Below are 24911 nucleotides of genomic sequence, written 5' to 3' on the forward strand. Positions count from 1 at the left end.
GGTGAAACGTGAAAGGCGATTGCAGGAGAACAGGAAATTCACACCTGAATTTGTCTGTAGTTCCAGCTTCAACAGAAGTAAATGGGAAACAGGGTGACTATTCATATAGCTACCGGATAAGTAATGTAACCAAGCCTTAACTGGGCCCCTCAGGGTACTTCAGCAGGTTAATCCAGCCACGGATGGAAGCTGCTCTGCAAAATCTGACGAGTATTTATAATGGGCAGTTTGTAAATGGACTACATGGGTAATAATTAAATTTTTTTGCCTTTGTTTTCTTTCTTTTGGCACTTTAGCAATTTAGATTTTTAGCCACCTACATCATCTGATCAGTGTGAAATGCATTCATTCAATCTGGGATTACATGATAAGACAGAAAAACACCACAGGGGGACTGAGGCAAGTTCTCCAAGATGCTTGGAACAATATACCTGTCAAGTACTTTGTGTGCATGTGTATTAAATTGGGAATTTTTTTTCCTGTGTGTGTGTGTTGCATTCAAATAAAAACTTTTCAAGTCATTCATTCTGATTTTTTTGTACAGAATCCCACCATTTTTCCTCTCCTACCGATTCGAAGCAGTACCTGAAGGCAACACTGGTCACCCACAAAATGAATAAATGAAAAGAGAGAGAGAAAGAGAGAGAGAGAGAGAGAGAGAGAGAGGTGGGAAAAAAAGAAAACTCCAGATCACATGACCGCCTCCGTTATTTCCTGCAGCAGCTACCTCTCCGCTGCTCGCTCCTGCCTGCGACAGCACAGCAGCGGTGTGGTCGCTCTGAACGCACGTTAACGGGAAGAAAAAACAGTCCACACGTCGTGAAGGCCTCACTGTAAACCCTGTTGCAGTCACAGCGACGACGGATATAAACACACACACACACATACATATACATATAGTTTTTTCTAATCTTAGTGGCTCTTTTTTGTATTTGATAGTCTTGTGAAAAAAAAAGAAAAAAGGAAAAAAGAAGAAGCCAGTCCTCATAATGGCGACAGCTGCGGTGTCTGCCCCTGCTGGCTGCGGCCCCAGCCCCGGGCCGGGAACGGAGCTCGTCCGCGGGCAGGCCTTCGACGTCGGGCCTCGGTACAGCAACCTCTCCTACATCGGGGAGGGAGCCTACGGGATGGTGTGGTAAGTCTACCCAAAGGGGCTCTTGTTTACTTTTACACCCCCAGCCTGTTCACATTATCGCTTGAGAGTTTACCCCCCCCTGTCCGTTTTAGCCCGACATAACGTTAGCTAACTTACCTATTTTCGTCCGTTAACCACAAATGAAAAACGTTATATTTTAGCTAGCGAGCAACAGTGTCATTAGCTAAATGAAGACGGTGTCCATTTGTGAAGGAAACAGATTTAACCACAACTGAGTTAGCCGATTTTTTTCCTCTCCTGTCTGGTGTTTTTTCATGTTGATGAGAAGTCCTTGGACTTTACTTGGAAGTCTATTTCATTCAGTTTGCAACTTGCATCAAAAGTGAACGGAGTTCTGCATTAAAAGCCATTAGCCTCTTCTTTGGCTGAGGTTTTATTGCATCTTCAGATTGTATAATGAACAAATCTGCTATTTTAGTCTGTAATACTTCTACAGCAGGCACCCAGCAGGGTGTGTGCAATCCTCTACTTCAAATCAACATGGATTTTACTTCACTTTATTGTATATTTTATCTCTCAAACTAGTGTCATATCCCTTTTTTATACTCCACAGTTAAGTGTGTAGGTTTTCAGACATAATCAGAACAGGACTTATACCCATCACCTACTCCTACATCTTATTTTTCACCATAAAATTTCCATGTGTTCTCACCCACGGTAACTGTGTGTGTGTGTGTGTGTGTGTGTGTGTGTGTGTACACTATGTTTAGGTTTCCTTGCAGATATTTGCATTAAAAAATACCTAAATGTATCTGCAGGAGTAAAGCAAGGGGTTTTTTTCCTGTACATTTGTTTCTGTAGCTGATGCAGATGGCTGGTTGGTACAGGTAGTATGTGAAGGAATGACATGCTATCAGGGATGTAGTAGAGGACATACTCAATTTATGCTCCATTTTATTTGTAATATACAGGTTTTATCCCCTTCTACAGCATGACACCCTCATAGTCAACCACAAAGATGATGGCATCAGGTCAAATTCATCTCACGTCTTTCAAAAACAGCAGATCTTGCTGTTTCTCCAGCCCGTGGTGAAGTATTTGACCTTAGATGTGCACACTGTACTGTATTATATAATATATTGTCCTTGTGTCAAACAACAGCAGTGTAGTTCTTTCTTCTTCCGTAGTGAGAACACAGATTTGACTCGTAGCCTGCCTACAGACTAGAGAGTGCACAGCAGGTTGTTTAGCATCTTTTATGTCTACAAAATGGAAAATCCACCAAACGCTCACAGCCACCGTTGTCACTTTTATGATCTCCTGTCAATCAGTGATCAGTGCATGGCTGTACAGCTCAAGGCAAGCAGACCAGATAAAGATATTGTTCACCAATAAAAGCCACAGTGTAAAGAGTTGTCTGTGAGGCTGCTCTGGCTTTAAAAGAGACAGTAATACATTAGAGCGAGAGCTTAAAGCTGGGGAGTGATGGTCTGAGTGACATAACTGCAATTCAGATCAAAATAATTTCAGAAATTCACATCTGATACAGTTGATCCAACACTATTAGGTCTAATTTTGAGTTTGTGTTTTGAGTTGAAGGCTTTACTTTGCTCGTATTACTTGCGATGGGCATTTATTTGTTATTTGTACCACTACACTAATAAATTATTAACCAAAAGGATCTGCAGATTAATCAATAGAGATGAGTGGCACTCTTACTGTGTGCTGAAGGAATCATGGTTTAATTAAACTCAGCTGTTAACACTACATGTAAATACAGTTTGATTACCTGTATCTGTCACAAATGTAGAAACTGAGATTTTTGCACTGCCCCAAATAGACAAATAAATAATCAAACTAGAGCTGAAACAACCAGTTGTTAAACAGAAAATCAATCACCAACTGTTATAATAATTAATTGCTTGTTAATTGTAAAAAATGTCAAGCATTCATCTGCTCCAGTGTCATATTTGTGAGAAATAACTGCTTTTGTTTACGTTATTTGAAAGTAAATTGAATATTTTGGAGGTTTAAGCAGTTTTCCTGGAACAAAAAAGCAATTTGAAGATGTTTTTGGATTGCAATCGACAGTTTCTAAAAAAATATTTTATGGACTAAATGATTTATAGGGAAAATAATCTGATCTGATTAAGCAATAATGGAAATAATCCTTATGTACAGCCATAAAACAAACAAGATTTAATGGAAATAATTTATGGAAATGACAAATACAGTAACATAAAGTGTATTTGACTTTATTTTGATCCAGAGAAACCATTATTGGGGGGGGAAATACAGGGTTTTGATTGACAATCAAACTTAAATCACAATTTTCTCCAAAACTACACTCACACAAAAACAACAAAGAGCTGTTTTTGTTAAAAGAAACACTGGGCATGTCGTCCTCTTAGCTAACAGTTAATGATGGTACGTTACAAGTGGTAACTTGTGGGATTTTCTTCACCTTTAGGCTTGGTTCTCACTGTCTCTCATTCGTCGGTCTCAGTGTGCGGAGGCGTCGCTGTGATGTTTTACAGCTTCAACTTTCTTTTACTGTAGTTTCTGTTTCTGCAAGCAGCGCTCTCCCTTCATTATCTGCTCCCCCGTGCTGGCCATCAGACGAGGGGGGTTCCTGCTTCCTACCCTGGGCTTTCCTCCTCTGGTTACTGCAGATGCGACTTCCAGTAATGTGAAATGCATCAGTAATATCACAGATCATCTTTAAACAGTCAATTAGCGTGTTGTGGCCGGTTGATCACAGCTCTGGAATGTTTTAATCCACTTGTAGGATACGTCCGGGCAGGTGTAAAGGAAGCCTCTCAGGTCACAGCAAAAAAAAAAACTTTCATTAAAATGTGACTCTTGATAATCTTCCAAATGAACAACGATAGGGTTAGGAGTTACAGCCTCAACTGTATACAGGAAACAGCCTTAAAAAAAAACAAAAAAAACAATGATTTGTGAGTTTAAAGTAAAGTGTCTCATGTTTCCTGACATCAGAGATCACAAATTACAGCAACAAGCTCAGACAGGTCCATTATGCTTGACTAGGGTTACAGGAAACTGGCAAATGACGGGTTACAAAAACTTTATGTCCATTATATGTGAACTTTTTTTTTCTTTTCTCAGTTGTAAGTGGCACTAAAAGTGCAACAACATAAACTGTTTGGTTTATAATTTGAGCAAGAGTTGTGGTTCATCGTCATTTTTAATGATTTCAGTCATCCTCAAGCCTTTAAATGACTGTATATACACTGAAAACAGTCCCAGCTCTCTCTGTTTTCCTGTAATCTCCACTCCGGTTCTTTTCTTTGGTGGTTGTTCTCTGTTGTTCTCAGAGAGTGGGTGATGTGTTGCACTTGTCTTCTTGCTGCGTTCTTCTTCAGACCTGTGGTTTTCAGTCAGTTGGTCATGCTGCTTTGATGTGCAGCAGCCAGAGAAAGTGGTGCAGAGTGTACTTTACAGGCGCTTCTTGGTTTGCATCTGAAATATTTTTAAATCGCACCAGGAAGTTCTTCTTTTGTGGTAGCATTGCACCAACTTATATGTATTTATACATCCACCAGCCTTACCATCTTATGAACAGATTCACTTGGTGCTGCAGTCAGCAAACGTTATGGGACAGAACAACTGGATTTAAGCTCTTATTTTATTATATACATTTTAAGCATAAACACACATTAATAAAATAAGGTTTTAACAAAATAAGAGAAGATGATTGTTACATAGTAAGGTGTTTTTGATTAAAAAAACTACAGTTAAAAGCCTAATTTATATCTTACAAGAGCTTTGTTAAGTCAGATTTATAGGAATATATGAATATATATTCATCGTTTGGTCTATCTGATAATGATCTCTTCAAATATCTTCTAATATCTTCTTCACAAGTCTAAAACCCAAAGATTTTGAGTTCACTCTTCTACATCCTGCCATTTGAGGAGCTGGAACCAGAGAATTATAAAGAATTTTAACTTTTGTTTTTGCTTGAAAAATGGCAGATTGTTTAAGCTCTAGCCTGGTTACACATTAAGGTTTATTCACATACAGCATGACGTGAATAAACAGTGCCAAAGTGTGACATACTCACTCCTCCGTGGTCAATCGTGGGCATATTTTAGGACGTGTCTGGGACAGTTTGAGGTCCTGCTGTGGATGTTTGTGCTGCATCTGAGGAGGCAGACGACCAACTACCTGGATCCTTTGACCCAGAGCAGAATCTGACAATCTGTGTGATTGTAATGTTTTTATTCACGGTGCGAAAACTCAGAAAAATCAACCCTCTTCGGGAAAAAAAAGACTTTTTCGCTACATACTGTGTTAAATTTCTCATCACACAAACAGCAGTTTGAAAAAATAAACTGGCGTGTAATGATCCATAATGAATTTACTTCCAGTATCTTTTAATAGTGCACAACATGGCGCAATAATCTCTGCTTCAGGATGCAAGTCCTTGGCAATAAAAGTTGCGATAGAGTTTGGAATTTGCTTTTCCCTTTCTGAGTTGGGTGGAAGCTTTGACATTGCTTACTCGATGGTTCTCTGGTTGGCTGCAACTACAACCAGGTGTTTTTCCTCCTCCTCTGGGTGGAAACATATAATATGGTTTCTTATGTTTGTCATGTTTCCAAAATGTTTTAGTTTAGTTTAACACAACTTGCAGATAGTGTGGCTCTTGTCCACATCCTTCTTCCATATGCAGAGGGTTGGATTTCTTGCTCAGCCATCTTATATGAGAGTTTCATCTTTTGTGACCTTCAGTCCTACAGCTGGAGCTACAGACATGTGATAACACAACTTGAATTTTTGTCACTGAAGACTGCAGATGCTCAGATCTAAACATGTTGCACAATTCTGTTTTGAAACAGAAGAATGATACAGGAACTAAGTTTCTCCACCATCTCCGTGCAGCCTTGAAGCACTTAAAACGAGCTTCATCACACAAAAGATCATGCAGGGACATGGCGAACAATGTTGAATCAAAAATGCAAACTTGGTGGTCGAGGATTTCAGTCAGGAAACCCGGGCTAATATGTAAATATATCTTGTAAACTACAAGCTCTGCGACGTGCCATCCTGTGACAGCTACATTGTCTATTTGCAGTTGTCCTTTTGTAGTCTTTTAGTCTTCAATATTTGATCTAAATACCTCGTTAGTGAGAGGGTTTATGGAGCTAATACCTGCGTCACCTTTTGTCCCACCAGCTTTTAGTCCTCAGTGTATTTTCTCATGGAGCGGGTGAGAAGCTGAAACCTGATGCAGGGCGTTACTGTACACATGCCATGCAAAATCAGTGTCAACTAATGTACCAGAAAGGAGAATTTTGACATTTAACGAGGGTAAACTTATTTTGTTAGTCCTCCTAGCTGTGGGCACCCTGTTCAAATTTCATCAGAGATTAAAATAGACTGTGTTTCTTGGGGATTTAAGTTTAGCTGCAGCAATTCTAGATGTAAAACAAGTGAATTTCAGTGTAGAGACTCTCCAGTGTAGAGTTTGTGTGAGGACATGCCGTGTTACAAAATCTGCTTATGTTTGACTGTATGGTAAGAGGGCGGTCGACTGTGAGGCATGTCTGTGTCATTTTCAGAGTAGGTCTATTTTTGTTTTCAATAGCCTCTTGTTGATGGTAAGGCTTGCTGCATGTCAGGGCTCTCCAGCGGGGGGGGGGGGGGGGGGGGGGGGCGAGGGGGGGGCGAGCAGATCGACGGTGCAACCGAGCCTCTTAAACACAAGCCTCGGTTTACACACACAAAGACACACACACCGTCGGCTTACACAATCACAAGATAACTTCTGTGATGATATTCAGGAGCTGCCGTGGCACACTCTGCCTTTTCAGACCACCCACATGAACAGTTAGATCACGGGGGAAACGCTGCTGAAGTGGCTCCTGCTTAGAAAAAGTTTGATATCTGAAAAGATTAGTGGTCAGATTCCAAGAAACAAAACAATGAGATGATGGTAGACACAGTCATGTTGTTTGTTTATTGTTGCTGCATCGGTCAGGCACAAAAAGCTAAATGAATGTAACTGATAATACTAAATTTTATAATGAAATGGAATCCTTCAGTACCAATATCTGTTGATTTAGCGTCATATTTGCTTTGAATTTTAACACATTTGTTTGAGTTTTAAACCAGTTGAAAGATGCTGAATGCTATAAAAAGCATACTGATAGTTACAGTAAATCTGACATGACCTGAACACATCATTATAATTCAAATAAAGCTTTATGTTGATTTGAAACTGTTTTACTTAAAGTTGAAAAAAATTAATCATTTTAAAGCTGCAACTAATAGAAAACTAATCTGCACCTTTTTTGAGAGTTGTTGTGAGTAATTGTTAGAAAGAACAAAAGTACAAATTCTCTGGTTTCAGCTTCTCAAATGTGAATATTTTCTATTTTTCTTAGTCTTACATGACTGTAAGATGAATATCTTTAGGTTTTTGGACAGTTGGTCGCAAACAAAACAAAACATCTAGACTATGAGAAACTGGGGTGGGCATTTTTCACAGTTTTTTGATGTTGTATAGGCTGACTGACTAATCAGTTAATCAGGAAAATAACCGAACGATCAATCAATAATAGAAATAGTTGTTAGTTGCAGTTGAAAAATACCTAATCAGCAGTCAAAACCAGCAAATCCTCACAAATGTTGAAAGTTTTTCATTCAGCCAGTAATTTTTTGTTTTTTTCTACTTAAGTGAAAAAAAACCTAAACAGTAAACACGTCTCTGGTTAATGTTTCATCATAAACCGTTAATCCTAATTAAATTTCCTCCTCCTCCTCCCGGTGATTCCGACTCCTAATCTCGATCTCGACTCCTTGACCTCCTCCTGATTCTCAGCCGCCGCTCGCTGCTGCTGATGCCCCGCTTCATCCTGCCACGAGCCGTCCCTCTTCAAATGCCACCGTGACGCCCGTCTCCATGGCAACCCCTCTGCCTCTGACATCAGTACCACCACTCCACAGCCAATGGAGGGAGGGAGGGGAGAGAATGAGAGCCTTGACACTGAAAATCCTGTTGTGCAATTCAGAAGGAGATGTAATTTGTGTAATTTGGGGCGATTACGCCTGCCAAGACGAGCACGACGATGACGACTCCTGGTTCAACAAGCACGTTAAAAAATAAATTTAAAAAAAAAACGTTGCGTGTTACAGCAAGGCTGATACCGACATCCATCATTGTAGCGCTGCGCTGCTGTTGCTTGTTCACTTTCTTGCAGCTTCATATTTCTCAGGAAATCTAATTCAAATGAGCACAAACCCTCCTGCTTATGTTCCAGTATAAGATATAAGGGCTGTTATGTGTGATTTTATATTATAAGTGAAATTTGCAGAAGTGGTCAGACGGCTTTGATGGAATCTCTCAGTCTCATTTTAATGTCATAATATAAGCCTGCATAGGTTGAAGTTGCATTTAAAAGCACACACATAAGTGGAGTGCCGTCATTTTTAAGTGAAGTCGTGTTAATGTAGGCACAATCATCTCATCTTATCTCAGGACTCTGACGTTTTCTGCAGCTGCCACTGTTGTGCAATGTTAAAGCAACAAGACCAGTAACATATTTAGAGTTTTCTGTGCTTTTCTTTGTCTTTGAAGTTCCCTTCCCTGTTTAGCTGATGTTCTAAATTACCTGCATGAGTTACAAATCACCAGTATGGTTTGATAAACAGGTTGTGCAAACAGATGTTGGTTTTCCTGCAGGGTAGGATTGAAGCCAAAACGAACAGCTGTAGTGTTTGTGTCAGATCTTCTATGGTATTAAGGCTACACATGAATTATTTGGGGGTTTTTAGTCTATGAAAATGTCCCAAAATGTCCAAGTTAACACCCTCAGATACTTAAGTCTTTTTTTTTTCGTCCAGCTGTCCAAAAATATTTAATGTAAAGTAATTTGAAAACAGAAAAAAACAAATATTCACCTTTGAGAAGCAAGAATATGAGAATATTTGCAGTATTTACTTGATTAAACAAGTGATTAATCAGTTAATCTGCAGATTATTTTCTCTGTTGGTCTTATTTTTTCAGTCTAAGACCAAAAGATACTGATCTTAGCGTCACATAAAACAAAGAAAAGTAGCAAATCCTCACAGTTGTGAAGCTGGAACCAGTTATTTTCTGGAATTTTACACAGAAAAACTGACTTGAGGGATTAATTGATTGTCAAAATAGTTGTTAATTAATTTTCGGTTGATGTGTTAAAGTGTTAAATTGGTTGTGATCTTGGATTAAATAGCTGTAATGACAGAGATAAATCTGAGGAGGTAACAGTTTGACGCTAATCTTGTGGAATCCACGAGCTTGCTGATAACGAGCTCAAACAGAGATACAGAGGTCCGAGTGTTTGGTCATCGCCTGAACCTACAGACCAGGTATATATGCGGTGGTAAACAGGAACGGCATCGTGCTTATAGGCAGAGGTTTTTGTAGGAGGGCTGCTGCACTTAAACACCTCTGTATTCCTGGAGTTTGTTCCTGTGTGGGTTATGCTGCCTTCACCACTGATCTGCCTGAGTCAGCAAACCTGAGTTTCCCTTAAATACTCACAGTAAAGTTGAAGGCACAAGTATTTAATCTGACGCCTGTGAAATCATTTTCTTCGTTTATTTAATAATCTGTGTTTAGCCTGATTGTTTTGTCGTGTTGTCTCTTTTTAAGCCTGTTGTGTAACCCAGCTGCTGTTTGAAGAAATGAGAAAAGTGCAGTGACTCTGACAATAAAACACACAACAACTGCTCCTGTCATGGCAGATAGGGCTGATGAAGCAGAGATCTGCTCTTAAAACTTAAAACTCGGTGTAAAAATGAGTTTTGATTCACATTAACTGTGACGTTTTTCGTCCAAGAATGTTTTGTAGTTGTTGTAAGTGAAGCTAAGTGAAGCTGTACGACTGCAGCTAATGATTATTTTTATTACTCTTTAATATATTTGAAGGCCGTTTCTTTTTTAAGTAAACAGAAATCAATGCTTTTTAAGACTTTTGAAGACTCACAGATATCTGTATTTACAGTACATTTATCAGGTGTGATACCGAGTCATAGTTGGTTATCAATCACACCTCTGACTCACAGGGATATTTAGTGTCACCCTTTCATATCTGTACTTTCACTCTCTATATAATCACATCATTATGTTCTTATGTTGTTATCAACAGATGATTGTTTTCATTGTCATTTAAAAGACTGAAGTGACATCTTCAGATGTCATGTTTAGTCTGATCCACAGTCAAATCCAAAGATATTCAGTTTTTTTTTATTTATGACAAAGAAAAGCATCAAATCTTAATCAAATATCAAATAATGTAAAATATCAAATGTTTTACATTATTTTGAATAGTTATAGATTCATTTTCTCTCGATCAACTACTTGATTTCACATTTGAGAAGTTATTTTTAGCTCCTTAAATGTGAGTGTTTGATCCTTTTCTTTGTTATGAATGAAAGTAAACTGAACATCTTTTGGACTTTTGCTTTTTGAAATAAACTTTTTGAACTAGTAAGTTTTTTGGTCTTCGTAAAATAGTGAAAATAGTGAAAACTTGAAGTGATAATTTCCCAGAGCACTTTAAATAGCTTCCCACTCCCAAACCCAAAGATATTCAGTTTAGTGTAATGTGAGGCTGGTAAAAAGCAGCAAATCTTCAGACTACAGAAGCTGGAAGCATCAAATATTTGGTTTTATTGCTTGAAAAATTGGCTTAATTGATTACCAAAAAGTTGCTGATTACTAATTTTGCTATGGGAAATATTGACAGGCATTTTATACACATTTTATACACAAAAGTCTGATCAAATAATCAAGAAATTTAAGGATAATGAACTGGTATCGGTGTATTGGTTATTAAAATATCATGACAGGGTTCCTCCCAGGAAATCATGCAACCAAGATGATGAGCCGCCCTGATCTTGTCGCACCTGAGGTCATAATTGACATTGTTTATTTCAGGTGTGGTAGTCCACCTCCGGGGAAAGAAAAAAAAAAAACACTTCAGGAGACCTTAATGTAAAGCTGGACCCTAACAAAATACTACAGACCACAGTGAGGATCTGTGTAGACCAATATCAAACCTCAGTGTAAATGTGTGCACGGTGCAAGGAGGGAAAAGTTGCTTCCTCAAAGTCACTTCCTCTGAGTTTCATGAGCCTGTGAAAAGGTTTCAGTTTTTCAGTTTCCTGCTCTAAAAAAGCCCTTATATGATATATATTATGACGTTTTAAATGTAAATCTTGTTCCTTACCAGTTGTTGGCAGTAATATTAGTTATAAAGGATTTTTGTATGTGAGAAAAATAAGAAAAAAAAGACCTGTAGCAAACACTGTCCCTGATGCTGCTACAGTCGCTGGGAAGCTCAATGTCTCAGTGTGGATTTTAGCAAAATCTTAAATTAATTAATTGTTTTTAATTCTTTAATCCATCCATACATGTTCTGCTGCTTAGCTGGGACCAGGTCGTGTTGTGTCGTGTATGTTTAATTAATTATATTGTTAGAAATTATTGTTGCTGACTAAAATTCTGCTGCTTTTCCATCATATTAGGCCAGTGTGACTGTGAAACAAGCATTTTATTTAATTCTATGTTGTATTAAAAGAGTTTTTAAAAGTCTCAAATAGACATGAAGTTTTGTTGAGTTAAAAAAAATAAAAAAGATGAGATAAGATGAATTTAATTAATCCCACAGGGGAATTTGCATAGGATTATATTACATAGATTTGTGTGGTGGTGTATGTTTCATGTTTAGGCAGGAAAAGGCAAAACAGGCCAGTAGGAGCCAGAGAGTTGTTTGTGCGGCCTTATTTTATTTTTTTAAGCGTCCTCCGTATTTTACTTTGAAAGGCTTGGCTTTAATAGAGCGTGTATTTTGCTGACGGCATGTTTCCAGTCCACCACTGAGCTGGTTTATCACATAGAACTCATCTTATCGTACATCTATGCAAGGTCTGAGTCAAAAAGTTCTCGTAAACACAAACACTTTAGTCACCTTGCTAGAAACAGGTATTGTGGCTAGGATACACAGTAACAGGAAGTTGTATTTTGATAAGCAAAGAAAAAAAAAGGCAGAAGAAGTTAAATCTGAAATAAATCAGATGTATAAATTCTCAAGTGACCAAATGTGAAGAAAAGAAGAATTTATTTATATTTTGTGCGTGTCCTTGAGTTGTGATTTTAGTTGGCTAACCACTGGTTTCACTTGAAGTATTGTGTGAACACATGTAGGTGATACTCAGTGAAGCCTGAAGTTTGACAACTGAAACCTGTTGGTGAGAGCAAGTGATGCACGTTAGTTCTGAGGAAAAGATTGAACTTCATTGATCTTTCTTCAGAAATCATTTGGTTGCCCGTCAATGCTGTAATTTCCCTGTTGTCGTTGTCTGCCAGAAGCATCAAATTTACTTTTCATCCAGTTTTAAGCCTCATTTTTCTTAAGTTATCAGAGAGACGAGGTGAGCGGACGTTAGTAGCAGCTCGGCTTTACCAAACTGTGTTGGAAAAAAAACCATTTTTTACATGAAATGGCTTTATTCAGCATTTTTACCAGATTTAATCACCAGGTCTGTTTGTTTTAGAGATAAGGAGACCTCTGCAGATAATTCTGCTCCTGGTAAAAACGTCCTGAACGTTCGACACTGAAGCAGTTTGACACTACTTAAAGATGTCTTGTTTTCTCTGACCAATGGTCCAGAACTCATTTGTATTCAGTTTTTTTTTATTAAAAAAGTGCCAAACGTTCCAATGTAAAACTTGAAATTTGAGGATTTTATTGCACTAAGAAATACCCTAAACAATCGATTTAAAATGATCAGTTGTCACGGTTGTTGAAGATTAATTTTCTTGGGTATTTGACCAGTTGTTTTAGCTGTAATGGAAAATAAATAAAAATGAAACAGAGAGAAAACACTGCTGTTCCTCTACTATTTTGATTTAATTCAAATAGTTTAAATTTTTTAATGGATTTTAGGTTCTTAAATGTGAGAATCTGCTGATTTTCTTTGTCTGTCATTGTAATAAATGGAATATATCTGGGTTTTGGACCAGTCTCAGACAAAACAAGACCAGCAAAAACTGTTCATTTATTTCTTTTTGATTGGTTAATCCATTCATCCATCAATTTTTTGCTGCTTATCCAGGTGCAGGTCATGTGCAACGATGTTATTAGGAATTATTGTTATATTCTGTTGGGATGTGCTGACAAAAATGTGATATAAATGTCAATAAATTAATGTAGTAAATAGTGAAATATCATTGTGAACCAGGTGTTAAATTGCACCTGTGTGGTATTAAAAATGCCTTTAAAAAAGTCTTAAATTTAACATGGTGGAACCTGTAGAAACCCTTAAATAGCACCATGCAGAAACCCTCTAATCCTGCAGCAGACTGACTCGCTCGCTGCACACTGCCCTGTGAGTGTTGTTTGACGCCCGTCCCTCCAACACTGACACCACGAAGCGTTGGACTCTTTGACGTCCGTCTTCGTTTGCTCATGGTCGCTCGTGTCTGCACTTCCTCGGTACGTTGTCCTTAAGCGTGGCGAGCTTTTTCCCCTTCTTCCTTCAACCCAGCCCCTTGGACATCGTCATGGTAACAGCCCTATTGCATAACACAGAGGCTGCAGTGTAAAGCCTTGTATTCCCGTCTCCTTGGAAACAGAGCCCCCACCTCCTCTCTTTTCACTAACCCACTCTCCCCTCTCCATGCTCCTTCCTGGGCACTGAGCATGCTCAGAAAACAACACAGAAGCAGAGGAAAGTCATCTCCGAGCATATTCCCCTCAAAATGCACAGAAGTACAACATCTTTATCAATGAATAGATTAAAATAGAATCAGATAAAAGACAAGTAATATATAAGACATAATGCATTTTAAAAGACGTCACCTTGGGGCTGTGAGTAATTGGATCAGGCATTTTTCATTATTTTCTGACCTTAGATGGAACGTAGATATAAACATAAATAATCATCAGTTGCCGCCCTAAGTGATACTGATTTTGCAAGTCATTTATCTAAAGTTACCAAGCGGTCAGAGGACAGGACTGTAGGTCTATTTTTGTAGTGTTGCTTTTGGTTTATCATGCAATTCCAGGCTTCCCTGAAAATTTTAATGCATGCCTGCGGCCAGGGACTGCAGTCAGTCAGTATTTTTTATGCCACAGCTAAAAAAAAAAAAAAAAAAAAAAAAAAAAAAAAAAAACCCAAAGATATTTAGTTTACTGTCATAGAAGAGTAAGAAAAACAGAAAGGATTCACGGATGCAGTGAATCTTTGGGCATTTCTGCTTAAAAAATGGCCCCAAAAGATTAAAAAATCATCAGAATTGTAGTAGATTAACTGTCTGCCTGTGTTCTGATATTAGGGTTTTATAGTCAGCTGTGTTCGACAGGTGCCACCATCAGCTGGTTGTGAGTGTTCAGAAATAAATTCACGTCACTAACAGTCAAAACTAAGGTTACAGCTTTAATTCAAACGTCCTGAGTGCCCGAGAGCAGCAGTCTCAGAAATTAAAGTCCACCCTGCAGCGATAAGACTCTCTCAGTACACTCAGACAAACATACTGATAGTACACACACAGTCAACTTGGTGTACTTTGTACTTCCTCAAAAAGTTCCTTCTGTTACATGCCTGGACAAACTGACAAGGAACTGAAGGGCTTGCCTCAGTAAACATGGTGAAATAAGACTGACCTCACTTCTTTCTGCACTGAATGTGGCTCTAAGGACTGGAGGCAGCGAGTTTAGTGCATTTTCCTTAATTAAATTTCATGTTAAATTTAGTTTTTGTCTTCAAATGTCTTGTTTAGTCCAATGAACAGTTATAAAACACAGAGATATTTATTATTGACAGTGATATAAAACAAAAAGAGTGGCAAACCTTCACATTTAAAGAACTGGAACTACAGAATTTTTGTCATTTTAGCTTCATAAATAACTGTTTCTCATTTTCTTAATTAACCGCTTGGTCTTTAATAACACAAGAATTAAATAAGTCCTGAGTCTGTCGAGGTTGTACACTTAACGCTCTTGTGGTCGCAGAGTAAGGTGGAGCTTTCTGACAAAGTCGACAAACAGCATTATCTCTTATGATGCAGAACCCACAATACTTCCACTCGCTGCTTCTCAGATGCTTCAGAGCAGTGATTATCCGATTAACACAACCTTACTCGCAGGTCATCACAGTTGTTTTTCTCCCACGTTTGAACGGATGTCCAGATTTTGAATATAAAGTGACACAGTGCAGTTTAGCTAAAACTAATGCAGTGCAATCCAGCAGTATTCACCCGTTTGTTTGAACAGCCACGAAATGTCAGACGCTCTTTGCAGGAAATTCCTTGAGGAAAATCGCAGCTCTTTTCTCCCTCTTTGTCACGTGGGTCTGAGCAATGAAAGAATAATGATAATTACTATGAAATAACTTTTCCTCAATAGATGTGCAAGATATGGTTGATAGAACTCAAAACAAACAAACAAAACAAAGATGCCCGTCAGAGTTTTGTCGAGAGCTGGAGGCGGCTATCTCCTAAATCTCTGGCACACTCTTGCACAACGCCGTACTATTGTCAAGACATTTTTGCTTGTGAGCTTTTACATCGTGTGTGAGGAAAACGTTGTGCTGTGTCAAAAACCTGGTGGAGGCTGTACCCATTGACTGTATCTGAAGATGCAGTACGTCTGTGCCAAAACCGGCTCTGCCCTGGATCAGACTCGAGCTTTGATGAATAAGTCTTGTAGCTCGCTGCCTCTCTGTACACGAGGGTATCTGCTGGTGTAAGAACAGTTACATGGAGAACTGTTTCCTCCCACATACTCTCTCTCTCCTCTCACACAAGTGGAAAGGAAGGTCACTCATATTTCCCTCGCAGAAGGCTGGCACACTTGTGTTTACATTTCAGTCCCTACACCCCCATCACTATAGCAACTCACTTTCTTATTTTGTCATACTGTGTGGGTGTTGTTCAGGCATTTCTGTTGTTTGTAATGTGCAGAAATAAAAAAAAAAAAAACACTCGCTTGGCTAGATGTAAATGATAAGAACCTTAGGAAACCATTAATATCGCAAGTTTTCTCAATTTGTCATCCTTTGTTGAGTAATTTTGTTTTTTTGCGATCACACCAAATGGCAGATTTTGAGATGGGATGACTCGAAGATCCAGAAAGGGCCGGTCGGCAGCAAGTAATTTGCATTTCTTGGCGGTTGGTTGGACTCAGTTTTGATGTGTCAGTTCCTGTGTACTGAAGATGTCTGGCCAGTTTGTGTATCAGGCTATAAATTGTCATTCCTCCCGACAAGACAGAAAATAGGTGGTCTGAATTTCTGTCATTGCATTAAAACCTCAATGTGTGTTAATGAACGAGAACCAAATGATTTCCTGTAACCCTTAAAATAACCAAAAAATGACATGAATGTATTAGTCACTGCACTTGAAGGCAACACCCAGACATCTGTTTATTCTTATTTCACTGGATTGCAAAACAATAGTAATGTTTTTTGTAGGGAGTGCAACACTCAGGTTTAGACCCTTAGCGTGGGAAACAGAGTTTGTGGAAACAGTTGTGAAGCCGGTGAAAAGAGTCTGAAATTCAACAGTGAACGTGTCTGTACCTGGACTGGTTTCCTTGGTGTGTGGAGGAGGAGGAGGTATCTCATCACAGGCAGGACCAGTATTTTTAAAATGGCAGTGAACAATTAGTCGTCTGGGAGTAGACACACTCAGACAAACAGTGACAGTAAAAGTTGTGCTCAGATTCCTTAAAATAACCAAATATCTTCAAGACGCACACCTGATTCTGCCGGCAGCTGGGAAATGTAAAACAATTAAAAACATGAAGAGTAAACAAAAACCCAACGCTCTCAAAGGATTGTGAACATGTCATCGCTTGTGGATGTATATTAGTAAATGGCCTGCCTAGAAAAAGACGTGCAGGCAAATAGATTTATCTCCTCTTTATCTCTTGATGTTAAAAGAAAAGCTGTTATTTCTTTCCTGTTTACATCTGATCATACATTTGGCTTTTCTCCGTAGCAGCTGGTCATTCCTCTCTCATAGGACACTGACTGGTTCGTCCACAAGCATATAGTTTGGAGTCTGGCCAGATGGCTTCTCACTTGCGATAAATCCAGCTGCGTCGCAAAGTTACGACTTGTTGGGGTGCACGTACAGAGCTGTTAAATTCATTGATTTAAACCTGTCTCTCAATTTATAAATAACTAAATCTATGTGATGCTTATCAGAAATGTTTATTAATATAAAGTCATATTTTTATATTGGCCAATGTTACTCCTTTTTAAGTGAAGTTTTTTCCAATCAAAAACTGATTAAACTGATACTAAATAATGACAACTTTATTAATTTTTGAAACCCTGTTTGATAAATAACAAAATGGATTCCTCAGTAGGGTTTACTGCGCTACTCAGTTGTGTGTTGTGCAAAATGTTTTCGTGTCATCTGAAATTATTGCTCTGAAGAAAGAGAAAGTTTTTAGTTTTTACCTTCTTACAACCATCAAATATCAGAGCTGAATTTAAACAAATTTTCAAACCGTTATTTTTAAGCTCCAGTCCACATTACAACTACTTTTTGTCAACACAGCTCTTTTTAAGGTCGTTTTATGTCATGGTGTGGTACTATAATCTTGAAATGTGATAAACCTGAATGAGGTGTTATCTTGATGAGGCTGTGCAGCCTCTTGCCACCTCACCTCTGGTTTGCACACTTTAGCTCCACTGTGGTGTGACGAGCTGTGGTGTGGCATGTGATCGTTTGCAATCTCACTGCATCGCCTCAGCAGGACACAACCACTCAAACCTGCAAAATCGTGGTCTCTGAACTCCACTGATGGCTGTGGTCATTCAGGCTGTTAGAGACATGCTTATAAGACGGGTATCTGTACTTAAGAAGCTCTTGTGTAAAGTAAAATAGTCTGTGGTTTGGAGTTTCTTCTCTTTGTTTTCGGCTCCATTCTGTTTTTATTTTTTTGCCAAGTCAAGATGATGTTAATGCACACTGAACATTTGCTGCTGTTACTACTTCACATTAAAAGCTTTCCACCAGCGAACCACAGGAAGGAAGCAGCATTTGTCACCGTGGTTAACGTCTGTGTACAGCTGTTCAGTATAACCTGCACAGAGAGATGTAATATGATTTCTCTGCTCTTTTATGTCAGTAAAAATATTTCAAAGGATAAAGTAGTTAGGTGAAGAGCTTTTTTTCTTTAATGGACTTGTGCGTAACTGCTTTTACACTGTACCAGACTCCATTGACAAAAACAGTATTTTTACTTTACTCTTTACTCTAGTTGTTGGAATACCACTGCCTTGATTGGTTAGTTAGTTAGTGTTATTGTGTAACTTTCGGCAGTTGGAAGAAGTATTCAGATCATTTACTTAAGTTAAAGTACCACACTAACATAAACTTAACAACCAACAGTTGACCAGGAAGTCCTGTGTTTTGCTGTAAAAGTATTGTTTTTGTCAGTGGAGTCTGGTAGTGATATAAAGTGATGTTTCAGGTTAAACAAAAAGGATCTTATTCTTTAATAAAATGTCTGTATCTGTAGGAATCCTTCCCATAATGTTGTCAGATGCCAACTGATCTGGGAGGAATTTAGCCTGATGCTAAAATAATTAAGGCTGACTAATGTGAGGCTGAAACTGGGCCAAATCTGCATTGTGTTTGCAGCCTATTGTAGTCATGTCATTGCCATGTCATGCTTTCCTACAGCAGAGGATGTGGGTATCACTAAAGCTGACGTTCACAGAAGAGCCTGTGTAAATGTGTAAAACAGGAAGCTTAAGTATCACTATTTCTAATTGCTGTCTTGTGGGTTTCTTTTTTTAAATAATTCAGCTCTGCCTACGACCGGGACAACAAGATCCGCGTCGCCATTAAGAAGATTAGCCCTTTCGAGCACCAGACGTACTGTCAGCGCACCCTGAGAGAGATCAAGATCCTCCTGCGCTTCAAACACGAGAACATCATCGGAATCAACGACATTATCCGCACGCCGACCATCGACCAGATGAAGGACGTGTATCCTTTCGCGTCTGCAGCTGAATTTACAGCATTAATGACATTTGAAGTTGAGATATTTGTGTTTCTTGGTTCGATAGTTAATGATTTCGTTGTTATTACCCGTGAGGTTGGTCTCACACTCCAGTATTTGTAGCTGAAGAGGGGTTTTCAGTTGTATTTTATTACATAATAGCCACCTGTCACCATATATTTGGCAGAGACGCTCTTCACTGTAGCCCAGCAGCAAACTGGTCGACTCCATAGTCGCTCATAGTCAGTTTCATAGTGCAGAGTGTGTGTGTGTGTTGTTTTACACTATATACAGAAAAGAAAAGGCTTCGTCCTCCTCGCCTGATAACATGGGCACTCATCCAAACTCAAAAACAACAACCTTTTCCAGAGAAAATGTCTTTCTTAGTCAGACTCTTCTTTTTTTGTTGTTTTACCCTCCCTGAATGATTTCAGTGTGTTGTAGCAACAATAACACAAGCTCATTTAACCACAGTGACACCTCAGGGACTTTGAGATTTGACTGAACTGAGGAGTTACCAAAAACGCCAATCAAGGCAGTGGTTTCTGAGGCTCTGCCAGTCGGCTGTAGCACCAAAATCATCATGTCTGCGTTACATGATGCAAGGTTTTTTGTTTTCTTTGCAACAGAGACAAAATACGATTTGAGTGTGCCTTGAACAAGCTGCATAAAAGTCCTCGATAATTAAAGTCGGAGTTCTTTAACTTGTAACCTGTGCAGATATATTGTCCAGGATCTCATGGAGACAGACCTGTACAAGCTCCTGAAGACTCAACACCTGAGCAACGACCACATCTGCTACTTCCTCTACCAGATCCTACGAGGGCTCAAGTACATCCACTCTGCCAACGTCCTGCACCGCGACCTGAAGCCCTCCAACCTCCTGCTCAACACCACCTGTGATCTCAAGGTAGTGTCTCAAACGGAAACTAACATTAAATGCTTTTTGTTTAACCATAAACTGCCCTTACGTTGTACCAGACTCCATTGAAAAAAACAGTAATTTTACCCTGCAGGAACACAGGAGCTGCTGGAATACCGCTGCCTCAGTCAGTTAGTTAGTTTGTGTTATTGTGTGACTTTCAGTGGTGGAAAAAGTATTTAGGTCCTTTACTAAAGTAAAAGTGTCACACAATAACACAAACAAACTAACGGGTTGAGGCAGCGGTTTACCATCAACTCCTGCGTTCTGCCTAGTAAAATTACAGTTTTTGTCAATGGAGTTTGGTACATGATACATGATAAAATGTTTATCTCTAGGAATCCTCCTCCATAATGAGGAGTGACGATTGTGGTGATGATGCCAAACAATCATGTCGCTCTTCTCTTCTTGTAGATCTGTGATTTTGGTTTGGCTCGCGTGGCCGATCCTGATCACGACCACACCGGTTTCCTAACAGAGTATGTAGCCACTCGTTGGTACCGAGCACCTGAGATCATGCTCAACTCCAAGGTGAGCATCTTCACTAACACAGCCAGAATAAAAGCCCTTAATGCAGCTGCCCCAACTAGACTTAACTCAACACTGTGTCTTTGTGACCTTCGCTTTCAGGGCTACACCAAGTCCATAGACATCTGGTCGGTGGGTTGCATCCTGGCTGAGATGTTGTCCAACAGGCCAATCTTTCCTGGGAAGCACTACTTGGATCAGCTCAACCACATTTTGGGTAGTAATTCTCTTTATATCCTGCGTTTTTTAGGATCAGTGTGGTACCACAGTATTGTCATTTTCTCAATTAATCGATTAATTGTTGGAGCTGTAAAACAATGGCCATTACAGTTCCATATAGCCCAAGTTAGTGTTGTCTGATATCTTGTTTGCTCTGACCAACAGCCCAAAACTAAAAGCTAATCATTTTATTTTAAGACTGGATTATGAAACGCAAGAAAAACCTCACATTTGAAAATGTGGGACCATCAGTCATTTGGCATTTTTGCTTGAAAAGATTGATTCAAACATCTAATTGATTATCAGAATCGCTGGTCAGTCAGTCAACCAGTCATTCCAGTTGAAGTCATCTTCCTCATTGATCTCTTGTAAACTTCCCCCTCTCTGAAAGCAGAATGCATGAAGCAGTTTCTTAGCAGGAAAATCATTCAGTCTGGTGTCATTTGTGATAAAGTAAAAAGTAACTTAAGCTTAAAATTTAACTTAAAATGTCATGATTTCTGTAACACAGTAACACAGTAAGTTTTCTCAGGAAGAAAAAGTTTAGAGGTTTAATCTGCTTTTATCTCTCCATTGATTATGGATATTTAAAATAAATGCATCATAATGGTCGTAGAATGTTTTAATAGCTTCATCTTTAAGTTGAGACAAATGCAGAGTCAGTTAATTCTGCACAAAAGATTTGACAACTTCAGACTTTCACACTCTCTGCAGCAGCTTCCTGGTTCCAGTCCATAGAAACTGTAGCTGTGAATGTGCATTTATCAAGTTGCACTTTTTCTGTCTTGGTGCTAGACCACATATTGCTTCTCCCATCTGTCATTTCTTTTTTTTTTCTGTTGTAATTTGAAGAAAACTTCCACACACAGATGAAAACTTCTTGAGAACGGTGTGAATCAGAGAGTAAATCCTCCTCTATAATCTGGTCTCTGTTCCTCAGGGATCCTGGGTTCTCCCTCTCAGGAGGATCTCAACTGCATCATCAACATCAAGGCCAGGAACTACCTTTTGTCGCTGCCTCTACGCTGCAAAGTGCCGTGGAACCGCCTCTTCCCCAACGCTGATCCAAAAGGTCAGAGCCTGGAAAACATCTCTCACTGACAAAACGCACTTCCTGTTGATTTCTAGAATATTGTGAATGTTTCTGAGGCGGCGCTCAGAACATCTGGAGGCCTTGAAAAGTCTCATTGTCAGATATAAAATGTTTTTCATGTGGTCATGGTGTGTCACGCTCACTTTATGAAAATGTTTGTTATCACTGCAACGATCCAGAACAACGACAAATAGGTTCTGCATGGGGGGAAATAAAGACTCAGAAAAACATCCCCTTCTACTAAGTGGGATAAAAACAGGGTGATAGAAAAGATAAATTCAAACAAACAACAAATAAAGTATGCATGTAACAGTGTGAAACAGAATTATCCATATAAACACCTCAGTCAGATTAAACAGACCTAAACTGACTGAAATATCAGCTGACTTTCATACCAAGCAAAAGTAAAGTTGTACCATGTAAATGAAGTAAATAAAGATCACTTTCTGTCTGTGCTCTGTCTGCACATGCCCTCCATCGTGATGTAAATGCATCAGCATGCTTTATCAAACTGTAGCTTGATGAAGAACATCACACTAACGGCGGCCATCTTCGAATACGAGCTATCAGACTAAAAAACTATGTGCGTGTTTCTGCAGTTACAGTCAGAAATTATTGTTTAATACTGCTGCAAAGAACTGATAATGTATGGTATATTAATGAATAATTCTTGACCATATTATCCCCACTGGTTTTCCATCGTACTCTCATATTTTGCCTGGTATTTTACAAAAAAAGAATCTACAGAATTCTGAGGTTGAACTTTGTGAACTGCAGAAACCTTGGTGCTGCAGACAGGGCAAAATATCACTTTATAGGAGAAACAGGTGCCGCAGAGGCAAAACACTCACTCACAACAACACGATCGGCAGTGACACTGACTTTCCAGATGCTACTTGAGGAATTAAAACTATTACTTTTTTCAAATGCATCAGATTCTAGTGAGAGAGGAGCTTGGACAGGAGGGAATACATAGATTTAATCCCAAATAGTTGCTGGATTATAAGAATTCAACTCAGTTTCTTCAATCAGTGCTTGGTTGGTAGAGTGAGATTGTGTGAAACTAGATTTTATTCAGATTTTTAAACATGCAGCAGCTCTGAATTTCCTTCAGTTCACGTGTAAAATCAAACATGTGTCTCCCCCTGCAGCATGTAAAGTGTTACTGTGCCCTGCATCAGGCAGGCTAATCCCAGTCTAACTCCTCTTCTTTGCTGTTATTTGTGCTGCAGCTCTGGACCTGTTGGACAAGATGTTGACCTTTAACCCTCACAAGAGGATCGAGGTGGAGGAGGCCCTGGCGCACCCTTACCTGGAGCAATATTACGACCCTACAGATGAGGTGAGACAGTCGTGTGTGGATGTGTCCTGTTATTCTCATCTCTTAAGGTGAGACACTGCATTTTAGGCTATTCCAACAATGTCCAAAATACAGTTAGGTGTTTATTTTACTACATTTTCAGTGTCTGAACATTGAACACTAAATCCAATATATTATATTTTATATACTAAATCTTTAACAGCCGTTTCTCTAAATGACTTTTTTCCAGAAACATCTTCTTCAGTAGCTCTTGCATTCACCAAACTTGCCAGTGTTATTCTGGTCTGTGTTATTAAAGTTTTTTACAGAGGGGTTTATCCATATATCAATCATAGCCTGATTTATAGAACTTTTTATTCCTAAAAACATGGCGAAAATGTATTTTTTAATGGCTTTTCTGGCAGTATTTTCTGATTTATGGAGAAATAAAAACAGATCCACTCGGTAAAAACCTTGACTTTAATATATCAACAAAATTAAACAAGAATTTTAAACCTGGCTTCATCCAGTGTTCAGATTTCTGTTCTAGAAGTTAATGCAAAATAGCATATATTTTAAAAGATAATACATCATTTGCATATCTGTGTCTTCGCTGCCGTCCTGTGCAGCCTGTTGCTGAGGCTCCGTTCAAGTTCGACATGGAGCTGGACGACCTACCCAAAGAGACACTGAAGGAGCTCATCTTTGAAGAAACTGCACGTTTCCAGCCCGGATTTAGATCCTAACATCTCACACAGGTGAGTCCATGTCAGAGTATCATCTTTAGCTGCACCGACATCTCGAAAACAAACAACTTTTCAAGGTCATAAAGTGAGATCAGAGAGTTGAACGTCCGTCGTGAAAACTACTTTACACAACAATGCTCCGAGTCTGTGGCGTTTAAAGCTTTAAAATCTTAACTTACCACTTAAGAGCCAAAGTAAAGACCTCGCACAGTACGCTCTGATACAGATTTAAATTGAGCTTTTGTTGAGTATGAAGCAGAGGCACTTCACCAGGGTAAAACCACTCTAAACAAAAAAAACATTTATCTAAACTGGTGATTTATCTGAATTTAAATGCAGTTTCAGAGGCTTTTCTACAGATACAATAATGTAATTCTCCTGTGAGAGTTGAGGAGTTTTGTTTGAATGTAAAAACAAAAATATCATAATACAGGTGCCTAAAATAAAAAAATAAAACAGTGTTCATATAGGTCTATAACGATCAAAATCAATAAAACCTTCTGAAAGCAAATATTCCATGAAAACAGGAGATAATGTGATCGTATCTCAAACTAATGACCCTCCTCTGAGAACCACCAGCTGCTCCCTGACAGGATCCTCGTCATGATAATAACCATCAGCACTGTGTTTTATAGCCTCTCATCTGCTTTGTGTCAGCCTATGTAATTACTGTGTTTGCTCTCTGCTGCGTTTCGATGCGTTAACGTGCCAGTGAGTGTGACGTCTCCCAAATTAGAGCAGCAAAAAACACATCAATGCAGCTTTAAAATGTTTATTTTTTCCACTTCTTAATTCCTTATTTCAGTCTCTGTAACTCGGCTTTAACTTCATAAATCATTAAGAGTTTGCTGCTGTAGTAAAACTCAGTAATGTATAAATATATTTATAGATTGAGAAAAACAACCCACAGCAAAATCACTGTAATGTTGTACCATCTTACAGTATATAAAAGAACTGTATTATTTTTAA

General features: G+C 38.8%; 1 protein-coding gene across 1 annotated transcript in view; it reads left to right on the plus strand.

The window, feature by feature from the left end:
- The first annotated feature begins 639 nt into the window (after window positions 1-639).
- mapk1 (mitogen-activated protein kinase 1) overlaps window positions 640-24911 on the plus strand; it is a 30272-nt gene continuing 6000 nt past the window's right edge. The window contains exons 1-8 of the mRNA XM_018688482.2: window positions 640-1135; window positions 18939-19121; window positions 19855-20044; window positions 20471-20587; window positions 20687-20801; window positions 21744-21875; window positions 23129-23238; window positions 23826-23954. Of these exons, the coding sequence (XP_018543998.1) occupies window positions 990-1135; window positions 18939-19121; window positions 19855-20044; window positions 20471-20587; window positions 20687-20801; window positions 21744-21875; window positions 23129-23238; window positions 23826-23942 (1110 nt within the window). The 5' untranslated portion in view covers window positions 640-989 and the 3' untranslated portion in view covers window positions 23943-23954. The remainder of the gene's footprint in view (window positions 1136-18938; window positions 19122-19854; window positions 20045-20470; window positions 20588-20686; window positions 20802-21743; window positions 21876-23128; window positions 23239-23825; window positions 23955-24911) is intronic.

Source organism: Lates calcarifer, linkage group LG13 (genome assembly GCF_001640805.2).
Source record: "Lates calcarifer isolate ASB-BC8 linkage group LG13, TLL_Latcal_v3, whole genome shotgun sequence".
Lineage (NCBI taxonomy): Eukaryota > Metazoa > Chordata > Actinopteri > Centropomidae > Lates > Lates calcarifer.